This window comes from Silurus meridionalis, chromosome 3 (assembly GCF_014805685.1).
Source record: "Silurus meridionalis isolate SWU-2019-XX chromosome 3, ASM1480568v1, whole genome shotgun sequence".
Taxonomy (NCBI): domain Eukaryota; kingdom Metazoa; phylum Chordata; class Actinopteri; order Siluriformes; family Siluridae; genus Silurus; species Silurus meridionalis.
The window spans coordinates 28,312,720-28,332,602 of NC_060886.1; the positions used below are offsets into that span (position 1 = coordinate 28,312,720).

The 19,883-nt window shown below is 37.8% G+C and overlaps 1 protein-coding gene across 1 annotated transcript; it reads right to left on the reverse strand.

Annotated features, from left to right (window-relative positions):
- Nucleotides 1–1,253: 1,253 nt before the first annotated feature.
- On the reverse strand, nucleotides 1,254–19,114 carry LOC124382916 (interferon alpha/beta receptor 1a-like). The gene is made up of 7 exons (XM_046845257.1): nucleotides 18,856–19,114; nucleotides 13,485–13,614; nucleotides 11,105–11,295; nucleotides 10,136–10,296; nucleotides 6,255–6,399; nucleotides 3,381–3,538; nucleotides 1,254–2,980 (listed from the first exon to the last, which is right to left on the reverse strand). Exons 1-7 carry the CDS (start codon nucleotides 18,908–18,910, stop codon nucleotides 2,669–2,671), a joined length of 1,152 nt encoding a protein of 383 aa, XP_046701213.1. The 5' UTR covers nucleotides 18,911–19,114; the 3' UTR covers nucleotides 1,254–2,668.
- Between the last annotated feature and the right edge of the window lie 769 nt (nucleotides 19,115–19,883).

Genomic DNA, 19,883 nt, shown 5'->3' on the forward strand with positions numbered 1-19,883 from the left:
AATGCACTGATGTTTATGATTCTACAGAATGGTACAGTAGAAGGAGCTGATTAACTGAGTGAATTAAATGAATGAGCAAAAACAATGTCAAGGCAAAATCACCTTTATATTAGGTTTTTTTTTACATCTACACTATATTTCCAAAAGTATTGGGTCACCTGGTTATAAGTACAGTATGTGATTTTCATTGCATTCCACACTTAGTCCCAGTTTGTTCTTATAGTTTCCTCCACTCTTCTAGGAAGATGTTCCACTAGATTTTGGAGTGTGTTCATCAGCCACAAGGGTGTTATGAAAGGCAGGTACTGATGTAGGTGAGGAGACCTGGGGTGCAGTCAGCGTTCACATTCATCCCAAAAGTGTTAAGTAGGGATGAGATCAGAGCTCAGCAAGATCTTCCTCTCAAAACATGTAAACTGCAATGTCCAAGCCACACGTTTTTTTCCATGGCCTACAAATTACAATATATATATATATATATATATATATATATATATATATATATATATATATATATATATATATACAGTATATATACACACACACATATCCAGTACAGACCAAAAGTTTGGACACACCTTCTCATTCAAAGAGTTTTCTTTATTTTCATGACTATGAAAATTGTAGATTCACACTGAAGGCATCAAAACTATGAATGAACACATGTGGAATTATATATGGAATTATATACATAACAAAAAAGTGTGAAACTGAAAAATGTCATATTCTAGGTTCTTTAAAGTAGCCACCTTTTGCTTTGATTACTGCTTTGCACACTCTTGGCATTCTCTTGATGAGCTTCAAGAGGTAGTCACCTAAAATGGTCTTCCAACAGTCTTGAAGGAGTTCCCCGAGAGATGCTTGGCACTTGTTGGCCCTTTTGCCTTCACTCTGCGGTCCAGCTCACCCCTAAACCATCTCGATTGGGTTCAGGTCCGGTGACTGTGGAGGCCAGGTCATCTGGCGCAGCACCCCATCACTCTCCTTCTTGGTCAAATAGCCCTTGATGCCTTCAGTGTGACTCTACAATTTTCATAGTCATGAAAATAAATATATGTGAGCAAGCGAGAGAGAGAGAGATTCTTTATACCTAGTTCATAAAGTAAAAGCCTGTGTGGGCATTGTTATGATCTGGGGTTGCTTCAGTTGATCAAGTTTTGACACTCGATGCAGCGGTCGTACTCTTCCATCATCAGTACACCAGCTCTTGGTGAGAAATCTTGATGGTAGTAAATGTATAAAGATGACAAGGACAGAGGTAACACAAGATTTATTGCAGCTAAATTCACATTTCCATTTGTTCATTTAAACAGACGCCATTAACCAAAGAGACTCACACTATCTCATTTATACAGCTGAGCAGTTGAGGGTTAACGGCATTGCTAAGGATCTCGGGACGTCCAATCGGAAGTCCAACATCTTAACCACAGAGCTAGTGCCTTTTCATAGCTTGTGGACCATGTCCAAGCCACAAAGTGACAATTTCATCATGGCCTTTAAGTTTTAACAAACCCCCCCCCTGGATAGACATAACCGAGCCTATCCAGGAGTCTGGTGATTGTAAGGACTATGGAGATGGTAAGTCGAATCATCGTAACTCAGACCATCCATCCATCCATCCATCCATCCATCTATCTACCCACACACACACACACACACACACACACACACACACACACACACACACACACACACACACACACACACACACACACACTGAGGTGCCTTCTGGTAAATTTAGTTCACCTTTCAAACAGAAGTAAAGAATATCCGAATATTGTAATATGATGTTAATAAGATCAGATTCTATAAGAATCGTATTAAAATGAGTGATACGAGTTCAATACAATGACTAAACAAAGCTACAAAATACGAGAAACATAAAAATCACAATGTGTCGCTGAAAGTGAAAGGATTTTCAACACAGTCTCTGACATCATGGCTCCAGCAGCTCGATCCGTTTTTATGCAGCGCTCGGCTCTTTTAATGCCATGTCCTTCAGCAGTTCCATTTTCAGCAATTCCCATCAGCAGTAATGGGGTGAAAGAGTAACATGAGTAAATGATGAGAAAGCAGACGTGAGAAAAAGCGATAAAGTGCTAATCTTTTGAACATCAGTCCTAAGGGTGTGGAAAGTCACGCCTAAGGCGGCATAAGCGTCTTTAACGACGACTTCATTTATTTTCCGACATATCTAGTCTTGCAGAAAGATCGGCTCATTCCCTCCTTCCCTCCTAACAACAGGGCTCCTACACATTTTTCTAAATTCTGTACTTTTCCAGACTCAAATGGAAAAGAATGGATAGGAAAAATTTTTATAAAAATTCCAAAGTTAAAAACCCAAAACCCTATAATTTTAACTACTGTATAACGTGCGCTGTTACAATTTTATTAATTTTTTTTTTTAGGTAAAAAAATATTTTTTACAAATTCTTAATTTTATATTTTAGAAAAAGCGAATAGGGCAATAGTATGGAGTATTTTTCAAAACGCTGTGTTCTTTTTTTTTTTTCTCCATGGAAATTCCTTAAATAAGATTCCATACTTTTCTCAAAATGCATAGGAACCCTGTCACGAGTCTTTCGAAGTCTCCGCATGAAGCAGGCGGAAAGGACGAAAACCGAGACGAGGCACTAAAGGTTCAAAACCGTTCCCCTTGTCGACCCGATTACACGCGCATGTCTTGCACGCCTTCGTCCAGCTCGTTGACTCGAGCTATCTTCTTTACCAGTTTGTCCATCTTCCCATCTCCGAGATCGTTCTGTCTCGATCCTTCGTTGGAATAAACCCCCGAGTCGCCGCTGCTGTGTCGGCTGTGCGTCCTGTCACTTTGCTGCGAGGTCTCGGGTGGCAGGTGAACCTCCAGGATGATCTCGTCGACCTTGATGGCCTCAGGCTCAGGGGTTAGAAGATCCACCCTGTCAAAGCAGATCTCCGTCTCTGGATCGGCGTATAATAAGCGGGGCATGTCACTCAGGAACTGCGGATGGGAAAATGACAAAATACATTAAAACGGCAGAATTTTTTTTATAGTTAAAAAAAATAAAAAAATACAAAATTTATATACAAAAACTAAAAATGCAAAAAAAAATATATAAAATAATATATATTTTTTGTATATTTTTATTTTCTAATATAGTAACCATTTCGGCATAAAAATAGATGTTTATTCCTCGAGTTTATCATCAACCAAAATTTGGATTTGGCTTTAAAATGACCTTTTTAAACAAAAATGAAACCTCCTTGCATGATATGTTTAGACTTTACGTGTTGCGTTCGTGTACAAGGACACGTTTTCTCTCTCTTTTCTTTGCCGTCGTGCCGCCCTTGGTACATTACTGGCCATTTAAAAAAAAAAAAAAAAAAAAAAGGTTCTGTACCCCTTGGATGAGTGCAGGCCGTGGGACCGTGGAGTAAAAGGTGCTCCTGATGACCTTTACCACTTCAGAGACGTATCTGAAGAGCAACAGAATCGCGCCGAAACTCAGCACCAGTGAGAACAGGAAGATCAGGAAAATCTGCCAGTATGGGGTCTGACCTTTAACACAAATATCAATTGTTTAAAGAAATGACAAGAAAACACAAAATGCATCATGTGTCCAACAGCACCATTACATGGACCTTACCGCCCAATGGACCTTTGTCAGTGATCTTGCCGGCAATGAACCATATTGGCCATGGACCTTACTGGTGTTGGGCCTTGGTGCCAGTAAGCCCTACTGGCAATGGGCTTTATGGGCAATGGATCTTGCCGGTGCTAGACCTTGCAGGCAATGAACCTTACTGGCTCTGGATCTTACTGGCAAAGGACCCTGCTGGCAATGGATCTTGCTGGCAATGGATCTCACTGGCTTTGTCAGTGATCTTGCCGGCAATGAACCATACTGGCAATGGATCTTACTGGTGCTGGATAAAACAAGCAATGGATCTCCCTTGGCAATGGACCCTACTGACACTGGACCTTACTGGCGCTGGGCCTTGGTGCCAGTGAACCCTACTGGCAATGGGCTTTATGGGCAATGGATCTTGCCGGTGCTAGACCTTGCAGGCAATGAACCTTACTGGCTCTGGACCTTACTGGCAATGGAGCTTACTGGTGCAGGACCCTGCTGGCAATCTCACTGGCTCTAGATCTTATTGGTTTAGAACCTTGTTGGCAATGGACCTCAATGAAAATGAACCTTGCTGGCAATTAACCTTACTGGTGCAGGACCTTGCTGACACTGGACCTCACTAAAAAATGAACCAATATCAATAAAGGTTCAAAAGTCCATGGTTAAAAGTCTTGTCTTGTTGTTTTGTCGTAAAGGGACACACCTGGACATTTATTTTTTGCAAATCCGATGTAAAGAAAATGTAAATTACCCCCTAATAAGCAAGAAAACTACTAACACAGAGACTTCTCCATTCACTTTCCAATGCTTTCCAAGACATCGCAAACAAAGTCATTAATCCCGTATTAGTCAGGTTTCCTCTCCTTATTTGTTTGGTGTTATTTTTAATACAGGCAGACACTACGGGATTATCTTTAAAAAAATAAAAATGTACTAGTATGCAAGTTTCATGGGTGGAAAAAAACGAATCACGTCCATAAATAGACGACACGTCTTGTTGCGCAAGAGGTAGCACGTCGGCATGAAGCAGGAGGAGCATCCATGCAAATCACAACTCTGACACTCCCAGGTTCCAGCTATATGACTGTGTGTGTGTGTGTGTGTGGGAGGCTTCACTGCATCTTGGGTCCCACAGAAACTCGCGAGATGATTCAGAATCGGCAAGTCGATGCGAAAACTCGAATGCTGATAAGTCACTTAATACACAGGACCCTACTATCGTACCAAGGACCAGGGGGAAAAATATCACAATGCTTATTATAAGCAGGTTACTTGTGTTAAAGTTGATTATTATTCTTTTATTAGAGATTAATAAAAAGTTACTTTAAGCTTTATATTAATTAGGCAATACTCTGGCACTCTATTGTGTAAAATATTAGTTTGGGCGTGAGAAGCAAAGCTGATTTTTTTTCCCCCAGAGTTCAGAGTCCAAAATATTATGACCATAAATGAGTGGAACCATGAGGACGTTAATGATAATATAATTTATTTTCAGCCCTCAATCGAGTTTGAGATTTGACCCTTCATTGGAAAATCAGCTGTAAAGGTCCTTTCTCATGTGTATGATTATAATTATATTATTATTTCTATTATTGTTTAGGTTTAGGTCTAAGTATCACATTTTTAAGGTGTTGTGTATTTGGGGTATTGAAGTAGGTTTGCAAAATGGTGGAAAATTTCCGGAAAATGTCCTAAAAACGAAGAATTTGGGAAATTTTTTTCAGGAATTTATGGGAATTATATAGAAATTTTAATGAATTTATATAAACTGTTTCATATACAAACAAACTTTTTGTTTGGTCATAAACTGACATGCATACAGACTGATACAGATAAATTTTTTTACTTTAATTGTTAGTATAATGTTGTATTTTGTTTGTAATTTATGTAAATAATCGCCAAGATGGAATTTTTTTTATGTTGTGTGCAGGATTATTATTATTATTATTGTGTGTTGTAGGGGCGTGGCCTCAGTAGGCCTCGGGTAAATGTGCTGTGTGCATGTGATAGGTCAAGGTCCAGAAATGTGTCAAAATTCAACTCAAATTGCATTAAATCTGGTTGTTTAGATTATCCTGCAAGATTTATTTTTTTATCTGCAATGTTGTAAATTCCCAGTTTATTCCACGAAAAGTTTCCGGTCTTAAAAATTACTGAAATCTTTCAACCCTAACAACAAGTGCCACATACAGTAGGTACACATCATTTGCTGGTTCTGATCATTTTGTGACGTCTACACGTACTTCCTCTTTTTATTTTGCCATATCTCTGACCGATGAATGAACTTTGAGCTTTTGCGGGCAGGCCTGCACGCCACTCAGATAAGTTGTATTTGCCTTTTTTGTTTGTTTGCGAAAGTGCAATGGAAAAGCAAACCTGTCCATACAACAAACAAACCTTTTATAAGAGCTTTCTAAAATGTTTAAACGCCACAATTTTTTAAGCTCTTTTTAATGTCGTCAGATTTAGAACCCGAGTCTGTATTCTTTAAGAGCAGAATAACCCAAATATATATAAAAAATATATATAATATATATATAATGAAAAAATTTTAATATTTGGTGAATTTTTTATTTTTTTCCCTTGAAATGTTTTTATTTTTTAAACCATTTCTGTTTTCTTCGCTTGTTGTAAACTTACCATCTGTCTGAGTGCAGTAGGTGGGGCTGAAATCACTGATCTTCTTGTAATAGTCATCCACAGACTTCACTCTTACACAATACCAGGTCCAGTTCTCCAGCTCAGGCAGAATCACCACATTATTGGCACTTGTTACATTATTAGGCTGTTGTGAAATGAGAAAGAATGAGAGAGGGAGAAAAAAAAATGTAGATGAAAACATGGCCAGCGCTGCCCTTCTTACAGAGAATCCGATTCAGAATCTGTTTGAAAGGGGTTTCTGTCAATCTAAAAAACAAAACTAAAAAAAAACGTAATCCTGGTCATTACCATGACAATTAGGGGTCGAATGATTCATCGGTTTTGCAAATTAATCCTGAAATATCGGCAAAAATTCATAGCGATAGTTTTTCCGGGTTGCGTTAAATAGTACGAGAGCGGCTTCTAGAGGCGAATCACTTCATCATTTATTTGGAGTGTTACGTTTTGTTTTAGTTTGAATGCACGTCTTCAATTTTTCGTTAATATTTATTGATATAATTCATATATTCATATTTATTTCATTTAGAACTATTTACTATTTTAAATCGAGTGTTATGTTTGCGTTTTTATAATTTTTTTTACATTTTCTAAGATGATTATTAGGGTATTAGCAAGCACAATCCAACCTAGATATTGGTATTGGTAAAATTCACGTCAATCAGTCGACTTTGAATAACAATCCCTTATTTATTATTTGGGGCTGTCATTCGATTTAAATATTTGATCGTGATTAATCACACGATCATCACGAGTTAACTTGTGATTAATCAAAACTAAATTGCATATTTGTATTTGTTCTAAATGTACCTTAACTTTTTTAATACTCTAATCAACATGGGCATGGACAAATACGGATGCCTTATGCAAACGTATGTTTATTATTAGTCAAACCAAACTCAACATAGAGCATTAAGACAAATTATTCTTGTAAATGTTTTAAAGTGATTATTGTGTTTTAAATTACATAAATCATCAGGACACCAAACGAAATTTTGCGTCGTGTTGCGTTAAAGGTTTTAATTTCGCCTCTTTAATACTGAATTTAGTTTGATTGGGAAAAATAGAATGGCAAGAGAAAGTCAGAATTGTGCAAAAATATGTAAGAACTGAAAGAAATAAAGTCGGAATTGGAAGAAAAAAATTGAAATTGGAAGAAAAAAAAAAGTCAGAATTGCAAGGAAAATAAATTTGGAATTGCAAGAAAAAAGTCAGAATCTCAAGAAATAAAGTCGGAATTTGCAAGAAATTAAGTAGGAATATGCGAGAAATTAAGTAGGAATATGCGAGAAATTAAGTAGGAATTTGCGAATAAAGTCGGAATTTGCGAGAAATAAAGTCGGAATTTGCGAGAAATAAAGTCGAAATTTGCGAGAAAAGAATCTATAATTCGGAAAAAAACAGGTGTAAAGAATTTTAAAAGGGAACAAGCATTATACAACTGATGGACTCAGTAGAATGAGGTTGTTCAAAATCGAAAGCACAATCCAGCTCAGCCTGCTGAACTGGTAAAAAAAAAAATGAGGTCAATTGTCTGTTATGATCATATTAGCAACACTACATATCATGTACACTATATTTGGAACATTAGGAGGACGTTCTTTCTCTTTCAAAACTAATTTAATCAGCATAGCACGGCTTCCGTGAATTGTTAGGAAAATTCCTTTGAGATTTTGGCTCATGTTGACATCATTGAGTCATCCTAAAAAATTTCCGGCGATCGCTTCCATGCTGCAAATACCGTTCTACTGCATCCTGAAATTTCCAAATTCGAAAATAGATTTAAAACTTGTGGCTGTGAAGTCTGAGACATTCTCTGTGTACCTTAGTAGAATCCAAAGATTTGACTTTCAGTTGCCAAGTTCTGGTGCCTATTATGGTGTCTGATTCCTGTTCTCAGCTGACAAAAGTGAAATCATATATTGTCTCGATGGTTGGTTATGCATTAAGCCATGCCTTTCTGCTTACTACCCAGTACAGAGTGCTGATGCAGCCTCTCTCATTAACCAGACGTTTCTGTTTTGTACAGAACTGCTGTCCACTTTTATTATAATTTTTTTACGCTTTATTTATTGTTTTCTGTAGGATTTTTTTTTTTTATCTAAGCACTTTGTAAAGATAAAACATGCATCATGGAAAGACAAAAAAAAAAGAAGACAGAAAAACATCAAGGTTGTGCAGATGTGTGTGTTTTGTAGTTTGTGGTCAGAATGTGGGGCAGGGTGGATTTTATTTTTATTCGATTTGAGAAGTGAAAGCATGAAAAGACACAGAGAGAGGAAAAAAAAATACATTTGGATCGTGAGCGCCATCTCCTTTTAGTGTCCTGTTCACGCATGACTTTTGATAGTAGATGAAAGAGAGAGCAAGGACATGTATGAGGACAGTGTGACAGCAGTCTGACATCACACTGTCCTCATACATGTCCTTGCTCTCTCTTTCATGTGGAACTACATCAAGGATCGGCTCTGAGCCCTTTCCTGTTTGCATTGGTGATAAACAGGTTGAAGGACGGGGTCAGACAGGAGTCTCCGTGGACTATGATGTTTGCGGATGTTATGCGGATATTATGATTTGTGGTGAGTGTAGGGAGCAGGTTGAGAAGAGCCTGGAGAGGTGGAGGTATGTGCTGGAGAGAAGGGGAATGAAAGTCAGTAGGAGTGAGACAGAGTACATGTGTGTGAATGAGAGGGAGGGCAGTGGAGGGGTGCGGTTGCAGGGAGAAGAGGTGGAGAAGTTGGAGGAGTTTAGGTACTTGGGGTCAACAGTGCAAAGTAATGGAGAGTGTGTTAGAGAAGTGAAGAGAAGAGTGCAGGCAGGGTGGAGTGGGTGAAGAAGAGTGTTAGCAGGAGTGATTTGTGATAGAAGAGTATCTGTAAGAGTGAAAGGGAAAGTTTATAGGACTGTGGTGAGACCTGAGATGTTGTATGGTTTAGAGACAGTGGCATTGAGTAAAAGACAGGAGGTGGAGCTGGAGGTAGCAGAGCTGAAGATGTTGGGAGTGACGAGGATGGACAGGATTAGAAACTAGTTTATTAGACAGACAGCGCATGAGAGACGTTTGGAGACAAGGTAAGGGTGGCAAAATTGATATGGTTTAGACATGTGCAGAGAAGGGACATGGAGTATATCGGTAGGAGAATGCTGAGGATGGAGCCACCAGGAAGGAGAAAAGAGGAAGGCCAAGGAGAAGGTTTATGGATGAGGTGAGTGAAGACATGCAGGTAGCTGGTTTAAAAGAGGCAGATGTAGAGAACCGAGTAGTATGGATGATCAGAGTGGTGGCCCCTAACGGACGTACAGGGTTTTAGATTTTATTTTTTAAATGCGTAGCAATACATGAACGTATTACGTGGCAGACCGGAAGTTTGTCTCTGCCTCGCATTTGTCACACTTTATTTTATTCACATATTTTTTATTATTAAACTTAAAAACATAAAAATGCCAGGAATATATATATTAAAAAAAAAATTTAAAGGAGAAAATCCTGACATTTCCGCATATCGAGGCAGTGAATAATTGAAAGATGGAAAGTATGCTGGAATAAGTAGAACAGTTAAGGTAGAGTTATATACACATCTGTATTACCCAGCCAGGGTCTTACAAATGTGAACAATTAAATTAGATTTTTCTATTTATTTAATCCATTTAATTTGTGCTGATCTAATCAAATACTTAATTTAATCAAAATAAAATAAAAATGTGCAATATTGCATTCATTCAATTTATTCTATATTATTTTTTAGATATTCAATTTGTTAACAATTTCTTTTTATTTGATATTATTATTAAACCATGCAGGCATTTTATTTTAAATTGTTTTATATATACATGTGTGTGTGTGTGTGTGTACATATACACACCTGCATTAAGGAGCCCCTTTTCCAGTACTGTATAAAGTAGTACATATTGGGCAGCAGTTCTCTCATGGAGCCATTTGTGTAGGACCGAGGGTCCAAAATGTCAACCTGCAGCAATCCATCAACAGGGGTGATGTTCACAGAGGACGGAGGCCCGATCACAGCTGCAGAGGTTTGACAAAAAGGTGAGGAAAGCGTGAGAGAGAACGAAACCCCGTGACATGACAACAAAACCTCGAGCGTGACAACAAACCTAAACAATGTGACCACAAAACGAGGCATGACGACAAAAGCTGAGATGTGAGCAAATTTTGAAATCCCACAATAAGTATGAAAACACCCGAAACACAAACATCGCCTGCTCAGCTACAGCTGCCTGAAAAAGACGTTTCTGAAAGATAGAAATCCTGAAAATTCCACGATTCGAAGGTGTTTAAATAAAAAGATCCAAACAATTTATAGGAAAATGTTACAGCTATATTAGAGGTCGACCGATACGAGTTTTACTGAGCAACAAAATTATAATAACAATTAAATCAGTCACTTTTTAACTGTATTATTTTGCATGCATGTCAGCTTATGACTACGGCTGAAATGATTCCTTGAGTAACTCGAATACAAAAAAGCACCGAGGGAAATTATTTGCTTTGTTTTCGTCGATTTAACTACACACGGAGGACTGCGTTTCCCCACAGACCATTATTACCGACGCACCAATCTATATTAAGTGGGACTACCCTTTGCTTACAAAGCAGCATCAACACTTCTAGGTGCACTTGCGCACCGTTTCTGAAGGAACTCTGAAGGTAGGTTGGATATGGGGATGATTTCTGGATGTAGGCTGCAGTACTGTATATTTATAATCCTGTTTTTGAAGAACATCTGAGGTAATAAGCGGGGGAAGAAAAAAAAGCTTTTTCTACTGAAGCCTACTATTTGTCTCTCTGACAGAATTTCGAATAAAAATCTTACCGTCTCTATCAGGACAGAAATCCAGGATGACCCAAGGTGAGACATCCGAGCCGATTTGAGACCTCACGCGCAGCAGCCACATGCCCAGGTAATGCAGCTCTGCCGAGGAAAAATCGCAGGAGTAGTCGGGGGACGAGTCGCACACTGACCTCCAGTCCTGCCTGCTCTTGGGCTTTTTCTTCTTAAACTTCCTGCGATCAGAAGGAAACATTTTATTCAGAAACATTCATTCAGGAAATGATGGCTAGGTACAGTACGAGCTTTATGCTAGCTTAGCAAAGGAGAAGACTATTAGCCAGGCGCATCTGTCTCCTTTGCCATTAGGTGGCAGTAGTGTGTATTCAGCATCCAATCAGAAATACCGAAAGATATAGAACTGTGAATATATAAACAAATGTTTTTTAAATATTTATGATTAATATAAATAAATCTAATTTCATTACTAACATTGCAGATTTTCCGCTGTTTTGCTTTTTTTTTTTCTTGTTTTCTGTGTTTTTCTTGTTCATTAATTCGCTAAGCTTGGTGTGTCCCAGGCTTCTTATCATTTGTAGCTAAATTTAACATATGTATTTCATTTGATGATACTTTTAAAAAAAGAATGAGAAAAAATTTGCAGAAAGAATAAGTAACTTATAGGAACTTTGTTAGCGAGCCTTTAACCAGCTGCTAACAAGTGCACTGATTAGAGGCTTGTGATATTCAAGAAATGTTTAATTTAAGCGAGTTTCTGCATCACATCTTATTAATTGTTACATTTTATGAGACGAAGGGGAGAAATAAAAAAAGAAAATCGTCCAAACACATCAGCCAAAAGAAATTAGCAAAAAAATGTGTTATAACAGGGATACCAATAAAGAATAAACTGAACCCGGATGCTGTACGAAATCTGTAACACTAAACCACTCTAACACTAAATACTGTAAAGCTGCAATGCACTAACACTGTACTCTATTGCTATAACACTGTAAAGCTACAACCCTCCAACACAGTAACACTAATATTTAACCCAGTAATGCTGTAACACTAATGCTGTAACACTAATCCTGTAACGCTTCTCCACTGCATCACTGCAACACTGTAACACTGTGAAGCTGCAATGCTGAAACACTAACACTGTAACCCCTCAAGCTGCAACAATGTAGCACAAAAACTGCAACACAACACTGTAACACTGTGAAGCTGCAATGCAGAAATTCTAACACTGTAACTCTTCAACACTGCAAGGCTTCAACGCTGCAACACTGTAATGCTGCATCACTGTGAAGATGCAATGCTATAATAAATGACTATTATGCTATTTAGAGTAACAGGCTTACGCGATCTGGTTGTGTTTCTTATCATGAGTTGTAGCCCTTAAGGGGAACTAAATAACAATCTTGTGGTTTCAAATCGCGGCCTCGGTATCAGATCATGGATGCAAAAATGCAACAAAGGAAACACTTTTAACAGTATAAGCAAACAGCATATGACAATCAGAAAGACATACGGGCTATTCATCAGCTGCAGCGTGCAGATATCGGCCTGAGCTATGTTGTGGTTACACTGTAACACATATAATATTGACCTTTAATTCAGTTTCTGGAGGGCAAAATTTTGTTCCTCCTTATTGTAAGTTGCAATGCTGTAACACTGATGCTACAACACTCAAACAGTGCAAAGTTGCAAAGCTGCAATGATGTAACACTGTAATGCTGTTACACTAACACTTTAACGCTGTAACACTAAACCTATACCGCTGTTACTCTCTAAGACACTGTAAAGCTGTAACACTAACACTGATGTGCTGAAATACTGTAACACTGAAACCATAATACTGTAACACCGATGTGCTGGAATACTGTAACACTGACACCGTAATTCTGTAACACTTAAACGCTGAAATACTGTAACATAGACACCGTAATGCTGTAACACTGGTACGCTGGAATACTGTAACACTGACACAGTAATGCTGTAACACTGATACACTGGAATACTGTGACACTGACATTGTAATGCTGTAACATTGATATGCTGGACTACTGTAACACAGACACTGTAATGCTGTAACACTGATACACTGAAATACTTAACACTGAATACTGTAACACTGAATACTGTAACACTGCCACATTGTAACACTAAAATTCTGCAATGCTGTTATACATGTCTATGCTATTAAGCTGGAACAAAATTTAGCCTTTGAGGGAACTAAATAATAACGTTAACATTTTATATCCGAGGTTAATATCATATCGTGGCCTCGGGCTCAGAGCTCTGATGCAAAAAATGCAACCAACCCTGTCTGAGGTTTACAGGAAGTACAAACAAACAGCATATGACAATCCAAAAGACAAAAGTGCTATTCATCAGATGCAGTGTGCAGATATCGTCTTACGCCATATACTGCGTCGTGAAGGTAACGTTGCCTTTTGGTGCCTGCTCCGGATCCCAGGCCCATTTCAGCACGTAGTTCATGTTGAGTGTCTGAATGGTGACATTATGGGGGGCTCTTAATGCACCACACACTGTGGACACAAACAGAAATATTTACAGTTAATAATAATACAGGAATAGCAATTATGGAGTTTTCATGTAACGGTATGATTATTGGTAAAATTGACTTTGAACAAACAAAAAAATCTTCATTGAAAAAATCCATCCAGACGGTTCGTTTCTCCGAAAACATTCAGCTGAAATAACATTTTTTCAGATGACCGTTCGCTCTCTAAATAACGTTACCAAAGATAGACATATTCCTCGGTACATTGTCTTGTTGTATGGTGAAGTCGGGTTCCAGACGAAATTGCATGGTATGGTATGCAAAGTATGGACTGGCAACCATGTTGGTTCAGGATTCCGTTCGCTTTTCCGGTTTTCCAAAAACAACCACAAAACTTACCCTTGCACCTGCTTGTTTGATTGTGGGGTGAGGCAAACTTCTAACATTTTCTCTCCTGGTCTCTATATTACATACGTTCTTCTATTTAGGCCAAACGTTTTTAAGTTGGACTGTCCACAAAAACGTTCTTCTACACATTCACTGTCCAAGTGTGTCTCTAATGGACACGATTTTTCTACACGTTATATAAATTGTAGGTACCCTAGATTGCAAAAACTGGAAAAAAAAAAATACATAATGCACCTTAAAGTTTGTAATTAGAGACGTGATCATTTAGAGAAAAAAACGTTCAAGTGCTACATCTTGGGGAGAAAAAATAAAAAATAAAAACCACATACATGAAATCCATGAGCATGCGTCTATGGTCAGATTGTTTCCGATAAAACTTCAAATGAAAATCGAAATGTGGGTAAATTGATCAACAGCTACGTATCGAGTAGACACAAGGTTTATTGTGCAAATAGGCACATGTAATTTTTGGGTGGATGCTGCATATTGATGTTGATTCCAGACTTGAGTACAAAATAATTGCAGTTGCTCTTCATTACTCAATTTGTTTCCCTTCTTGCTGTATGACTCATTTTGACATTTTTCCTGAGGTGATTTAAAGTCGCACGGGGTTCGGCGCTCCTATTGGTTCTCGGGTTTGACGGTGATCGTAGGAAAAGAAAAGCAGAAAAGTGTTGGAGAAAAGGAAAAGAATTGTCGCGACTGCTGAACACGTCGAACCAGCGATCAAAGACTTTCGGCTTCTAGGAATCTTTGTACGATTTCCTACATTTGTCCCAGTTGACCAAATCGTGGCCAAAATAGCATGCCAACACACACACACTGCTATAAAAATGCTAATCGTTTTCACATCCTACCCTGGCATTCATGTAAATTCCTTTCAGCATAACTTTCTCATTTCATGTCCACTTAACTTCCATTTAACTATGTTAATAAAAACACTTTAAACAAATGCATGTCAATTGGAGGCCGATCTGTTCAAAAGGTATCGAAATGTTTAATTATTTTCTTAAATTATTATTATTATTTTTATTATTTTCTAACCATAAAAAAAAAAAACAGGTAATGCAGCTACACTGTATAAAATACTAAAAAGTTGATTCCAATACACACATCAGGACTGTGGTTTGTGTAGAAATGTAGCTTTGAGGGGAAAAAAAAACTCAAATCCTGGCAAATAAACAAACAGTCAACAAGCGGAAACTAAGCATTGTGTTACTTTCGAGCCTCTGAGCATTGTGAGTAATACCCGGAAACTTCATGTTGAAAAAAAACAAATAAAAAACTTGTGAGGGAGAAGTTTCCGGCATCGAGACATGTTTGTTCACCTCGTGATTTCGAGTTACACAATCGCAGTTTGTGGTGGGTTCAGCAGGCTGCTCGATTCTGACGCACAGTGCATCCGAGTGCACAGTGAACTACGAGAATACGCATTTTATTACCGAGACGAAACGGTGCTGAAGACTAAACAGTGCTAATGCTGAAGACGGTGAAATTCTAGGAGAATTCAACACCTTCAACCCACCTACTGTATTATTAGTCAAATCAAGAAAAGCTTCCTCTAGTGTTTTAGCTAATTACAGTGTAATAAAGTGTCATAATACACAAAGGGCATCGGTGTAAAATTAAACAAAAAAAACCCCAGGACACTTTCAGCTGACATTTTATACCAGAATGGAAATAGGATTAGCTTTCAATGCAAATCAAGTGTATGATTTGATTAAAAGTCTAGTGATACTATTGTCTAACTGGATGTCTAGAAATAGCAATCAAGCTCATGTACACCTTCGACCTCAAAAGTTATTCTGATCTTAGACGCATTTTACACACAGGGTTCCTACACAATTGTAACATAGTCCGACCACTTTTAACATTCGAAACAACGACTTCAAATTCCAACTATGACATGCCGTCTATTCCAACAATCATCGCCTCTAGAGGCTGCTATCATACTGTATAGTGCAACCCGGAAAAACTATCTGAATGGATTTTTGCCAATGGTTTCAGCTAGTTACAACTCTATAGTAATGAATCTACAGTATTGTATAGACTATTGTCGTATAGCTGAACCAGAGCTTGAAATTCTATTTAAATATGATACGATCTCTGATGTATACTTTCAATCCTACAAAAACAGAAGAATTGTTCATGTACAATTTACCAAAAAACTACAAAACAGTATTAAAGTCATTAACAAAAACATTTACACGTCCACACTAATACTTTTTTTTTCATTTAAACGCATGTTTTCCAGATTTATCCTGTTTTCTGTATTAGAGTAGCATTTCTTGAGTTATGTCTTATATATAGATATATAGATTATATATAGATATAGATATATATACATAGAATATAAATTTACATGGCAGAGGTAGAGCTGCATCTTTGTAAAGACACCACAGGAAAATAGCTTTTTTTTTGGACAACAAAGGCTTGTTTGTGAAAGAACCTTGTGTAAAAAAATGTCAAAAGGCTTTTACTGGTGATTTGCATAATTTCCTTAATTGCAGACCTCAGTGCGTAGGATTCTTGTGCAATATTTACGTTTGATAAAACTGCTGACTGCAAGTTCAGCAAGTTATATAGTAATAAATTTGGTTTGTTGTTTGAAGAGGGTAATGTTAAACGAAAGAAACCTCCAGAATCCATCTCAAAGATTCCCAAGCTGAACCATCTACAGTAATCTCTGGTATCTTAAGACCTGATCTTATGGAGCAATTTAACACTGTGGTCTCAACTATATTTGATTTTTTTTTTTTTTTTTTAAAGCAAGGAAGCATTTTCTATGACAGGGTTCTTCTAAATGTATCTCCCCAACTTCCAAACTCACCTGCCTGTAATTTTCTGGTGAACCTTAAAGACTATGGTTAGCTCATGTAGGTGTGTTTGATTAGGGTTGGGTGATTTCAAGAACCTTAATGTACGCTCATGGTTCATTTAAACTGAGACCTTTCCCATTATGATGGTCTAGAACTGCCTGATGCTGGGACATAACTATTTCCCTCAGGAATCAAGTAAAGAACTCTGTATATATGTATACAACTGATATCTTTAATAATGATGGAACTATAATGGACATGATCATAGGTTCCCTTAGGAATCTGGTTCCTCACAAGGTTTCGTTTCAGGTCATCTCCTCACCACAGTAACCTCTTGCTCGTACATTTAGGGATTGACATAAAGAATAATTTCCAGTACGAATGAAAATTTATATTAAAAAAAAATTTATTTACTCTGTATAAACAAATCGAGTTGAATCGAACAAAAGGCCAAAAATCTTCAAAACTTCATTGATGAACGTGGGCAGGAATTAAAAGTTACTTTATACCATTACAACATTATATTAGAATTTGCCAAGTTGCAATGTTATAATATTTTAAGAATTTAAAGCTCTGGTTTAAGAACAATCACATTTATTGTACTATAGACTTTTACAATGCTGGATCTGAAGCTGGTCATAATTTTTTCCAAAACGGATCTTTTCTATTGAATTTTTTATTTTCTCTCCCCCCCCATTTTCTATTCTATTCTATTTTCTATTGCTGAAATTGCATACAATAATATCTGTGAAAACTAAAACCATAAAATGCATTTAATTGTCATATTACATTAAAATGCAAATATATAAATAGTAACACTCAAAATGTATATAAAAAAAAAGAGTTGCATACAAAATGTATTTGTTAAAAACAGGACACTTCCTATAAACAGCACGTCGTGTCAGTGATTCGCCTCTAGAGGCTGCTATCGTACTGTATAGCGCAACCCGGAAAAACTATCTGAATGGATTTTTGCCAATAGTTCCAGCTAGTTACAACTCTATAGTATTGTATCTACAGTATTGTTTAGAGTATTGTCGTATAGCTGAACCAGAGTTTTATATTCTATTTAAATATGACAACATTACAAACAAGAGTAACTTTGGCAACCCGGCAATCAAATATAATGATGTAATGGTAACACTAACACTTATTTCTTGCCCTAAAAGAAGTAAAATATTTGGCCTTTCGGAACAAAACGTTCGAGCACCTCGATGCTATATTATGCAACATAAAATCATGCATTTATTTATTTATTTATTTTACTCAAATGGAGTATCTGGTTTGTCAGTATGTTATGTCCAATTAATGCCATACATAGTCCTTATATTAATCCCTAATGCTCAAGACAGAGATTATCGTGGCAAGGAGATGGTTTGAAAAAAACCTTTTAAGGAACCCGATTCATAATGGAACCTATGCTCATCTGGGTGACACCAAATTTCCATTATAGGTCAATCATGGTTTAGGTTCTAAACTGTTTACTGATGTAGATTAGATCACGTCTTCCTCATGCAGACAGATTGATTCCTTAGGGATTTCCTAGTACTTTAAGATTCACTGAACCAGAACTTACCTGCATTAGTTAAACAGATTACAGAGTTATGTTTACCATTGATTTATAAATATTATGACGTCATGAAACAGAGGAACCATAGCAACTTATATTTGCCATATATGAGAAACATTTTGGAAAAAAAACTTTGAAAAACTTCATATCCATAGGTGCTGGTTGAACATGTCCCCTTCCATATGTGTGTGTGTGTGTGTGTGTGTGTGTGTGTGTGTGTGTGTGTGTGTGTGTAATGTGAAGGTGTCATGCATGTAAGGATCTAATGCTGGAACAAAATATTTAGGATTTAAGTGAAGCCCTAGATCTGCGTGCGTGCGTGCGTGGGTGCGCGCGCGTGTTATTGTGTGTGTGTGTGTGTGTGTGTGTGTGTGTGTGTGTGTGTGTATGTTCGAAGCAAACTCCGCAGATATGATCATATAATTGGGACATTGATAATTATGATGCTGATCAAAGTGCAAGAACTTACCAGATGAAGTCCAGAAGACCATCAGAGCTGAAATAAACACTCCAAAAAGCTTCATGTTCGACTAACTCTGAAGACCTGGAACAACCTGGTTACCTGAGGATTATCTAAACGTAGTCAAACATCTGGCACATCTGCGATATTTGCAACTTGGGATCGATCTGATTAAAATCGCTCACTTCGATCAGCGTCTATTCTGCTTCATGTTCTTCATCCGCATTCCAAACACCGACGCTCTCGCTCCCTCTTTCTGCATCCTGATTGGCTAGTGGGTCACGTGGCCAACATGGCGGACATAGTGTCAATCCGGAGCACTAGCCAATCGCAGTGCAGAGGGGGCGGGAATTGCATTGAAGTCGCGTTTCAGGTGTGTTCTTGCTTCCTGTGTATGGATTGTGTAAGGAGAGCGCCACCTGGTGTGTTCCTCTCAAGGGCTGAATACAATGCAGGATTTCTCAACCGCTGGATAAAACAAATACCGCCACCAGTTTAATAAAAAACCTCCACGTGTTTAGCACGTGTTGTCAAAACCAACATGGCCGCCAGGGGCGGGTCTAGAAACTATTTCTGGGGTGGAACAGGAGTGGCATGAGAATCATGAGGAGTGGGAACTAGTAATTGGAAGATCTAGGGTTAGGGTTACTCAAGTTCATGCAAATGAACTTCAGTAACATCAGATTCTTAATCCATAGGGTTTAATATAATGTTGGCCCACCCTTTGCAGCTAGAACAGCTTCAACTCTTCTGGGAAGGCTTTCCACAAAGTTTAGGAGTGTGTTAATGGGAATTTTTTGACTGTTCTTCCAGAAGCACATTTGTGAGGTCAGACACTGATGTTGGATGAGAAGGCCTGGATTGCAGTCTCCGGTGAAATTCATCCCAAAGATGTTCTATCAGGTTGAGGTCAGGACTCTGGGCAGGCCAGTCAGTTTCTTTCACACCAAACACCAAACTGGGACCACAACCTTAGGCTACCACCTCACTATTTCTATTTATACAAAACCTAGAAACATAAAAAAAGAAAAAAAAGA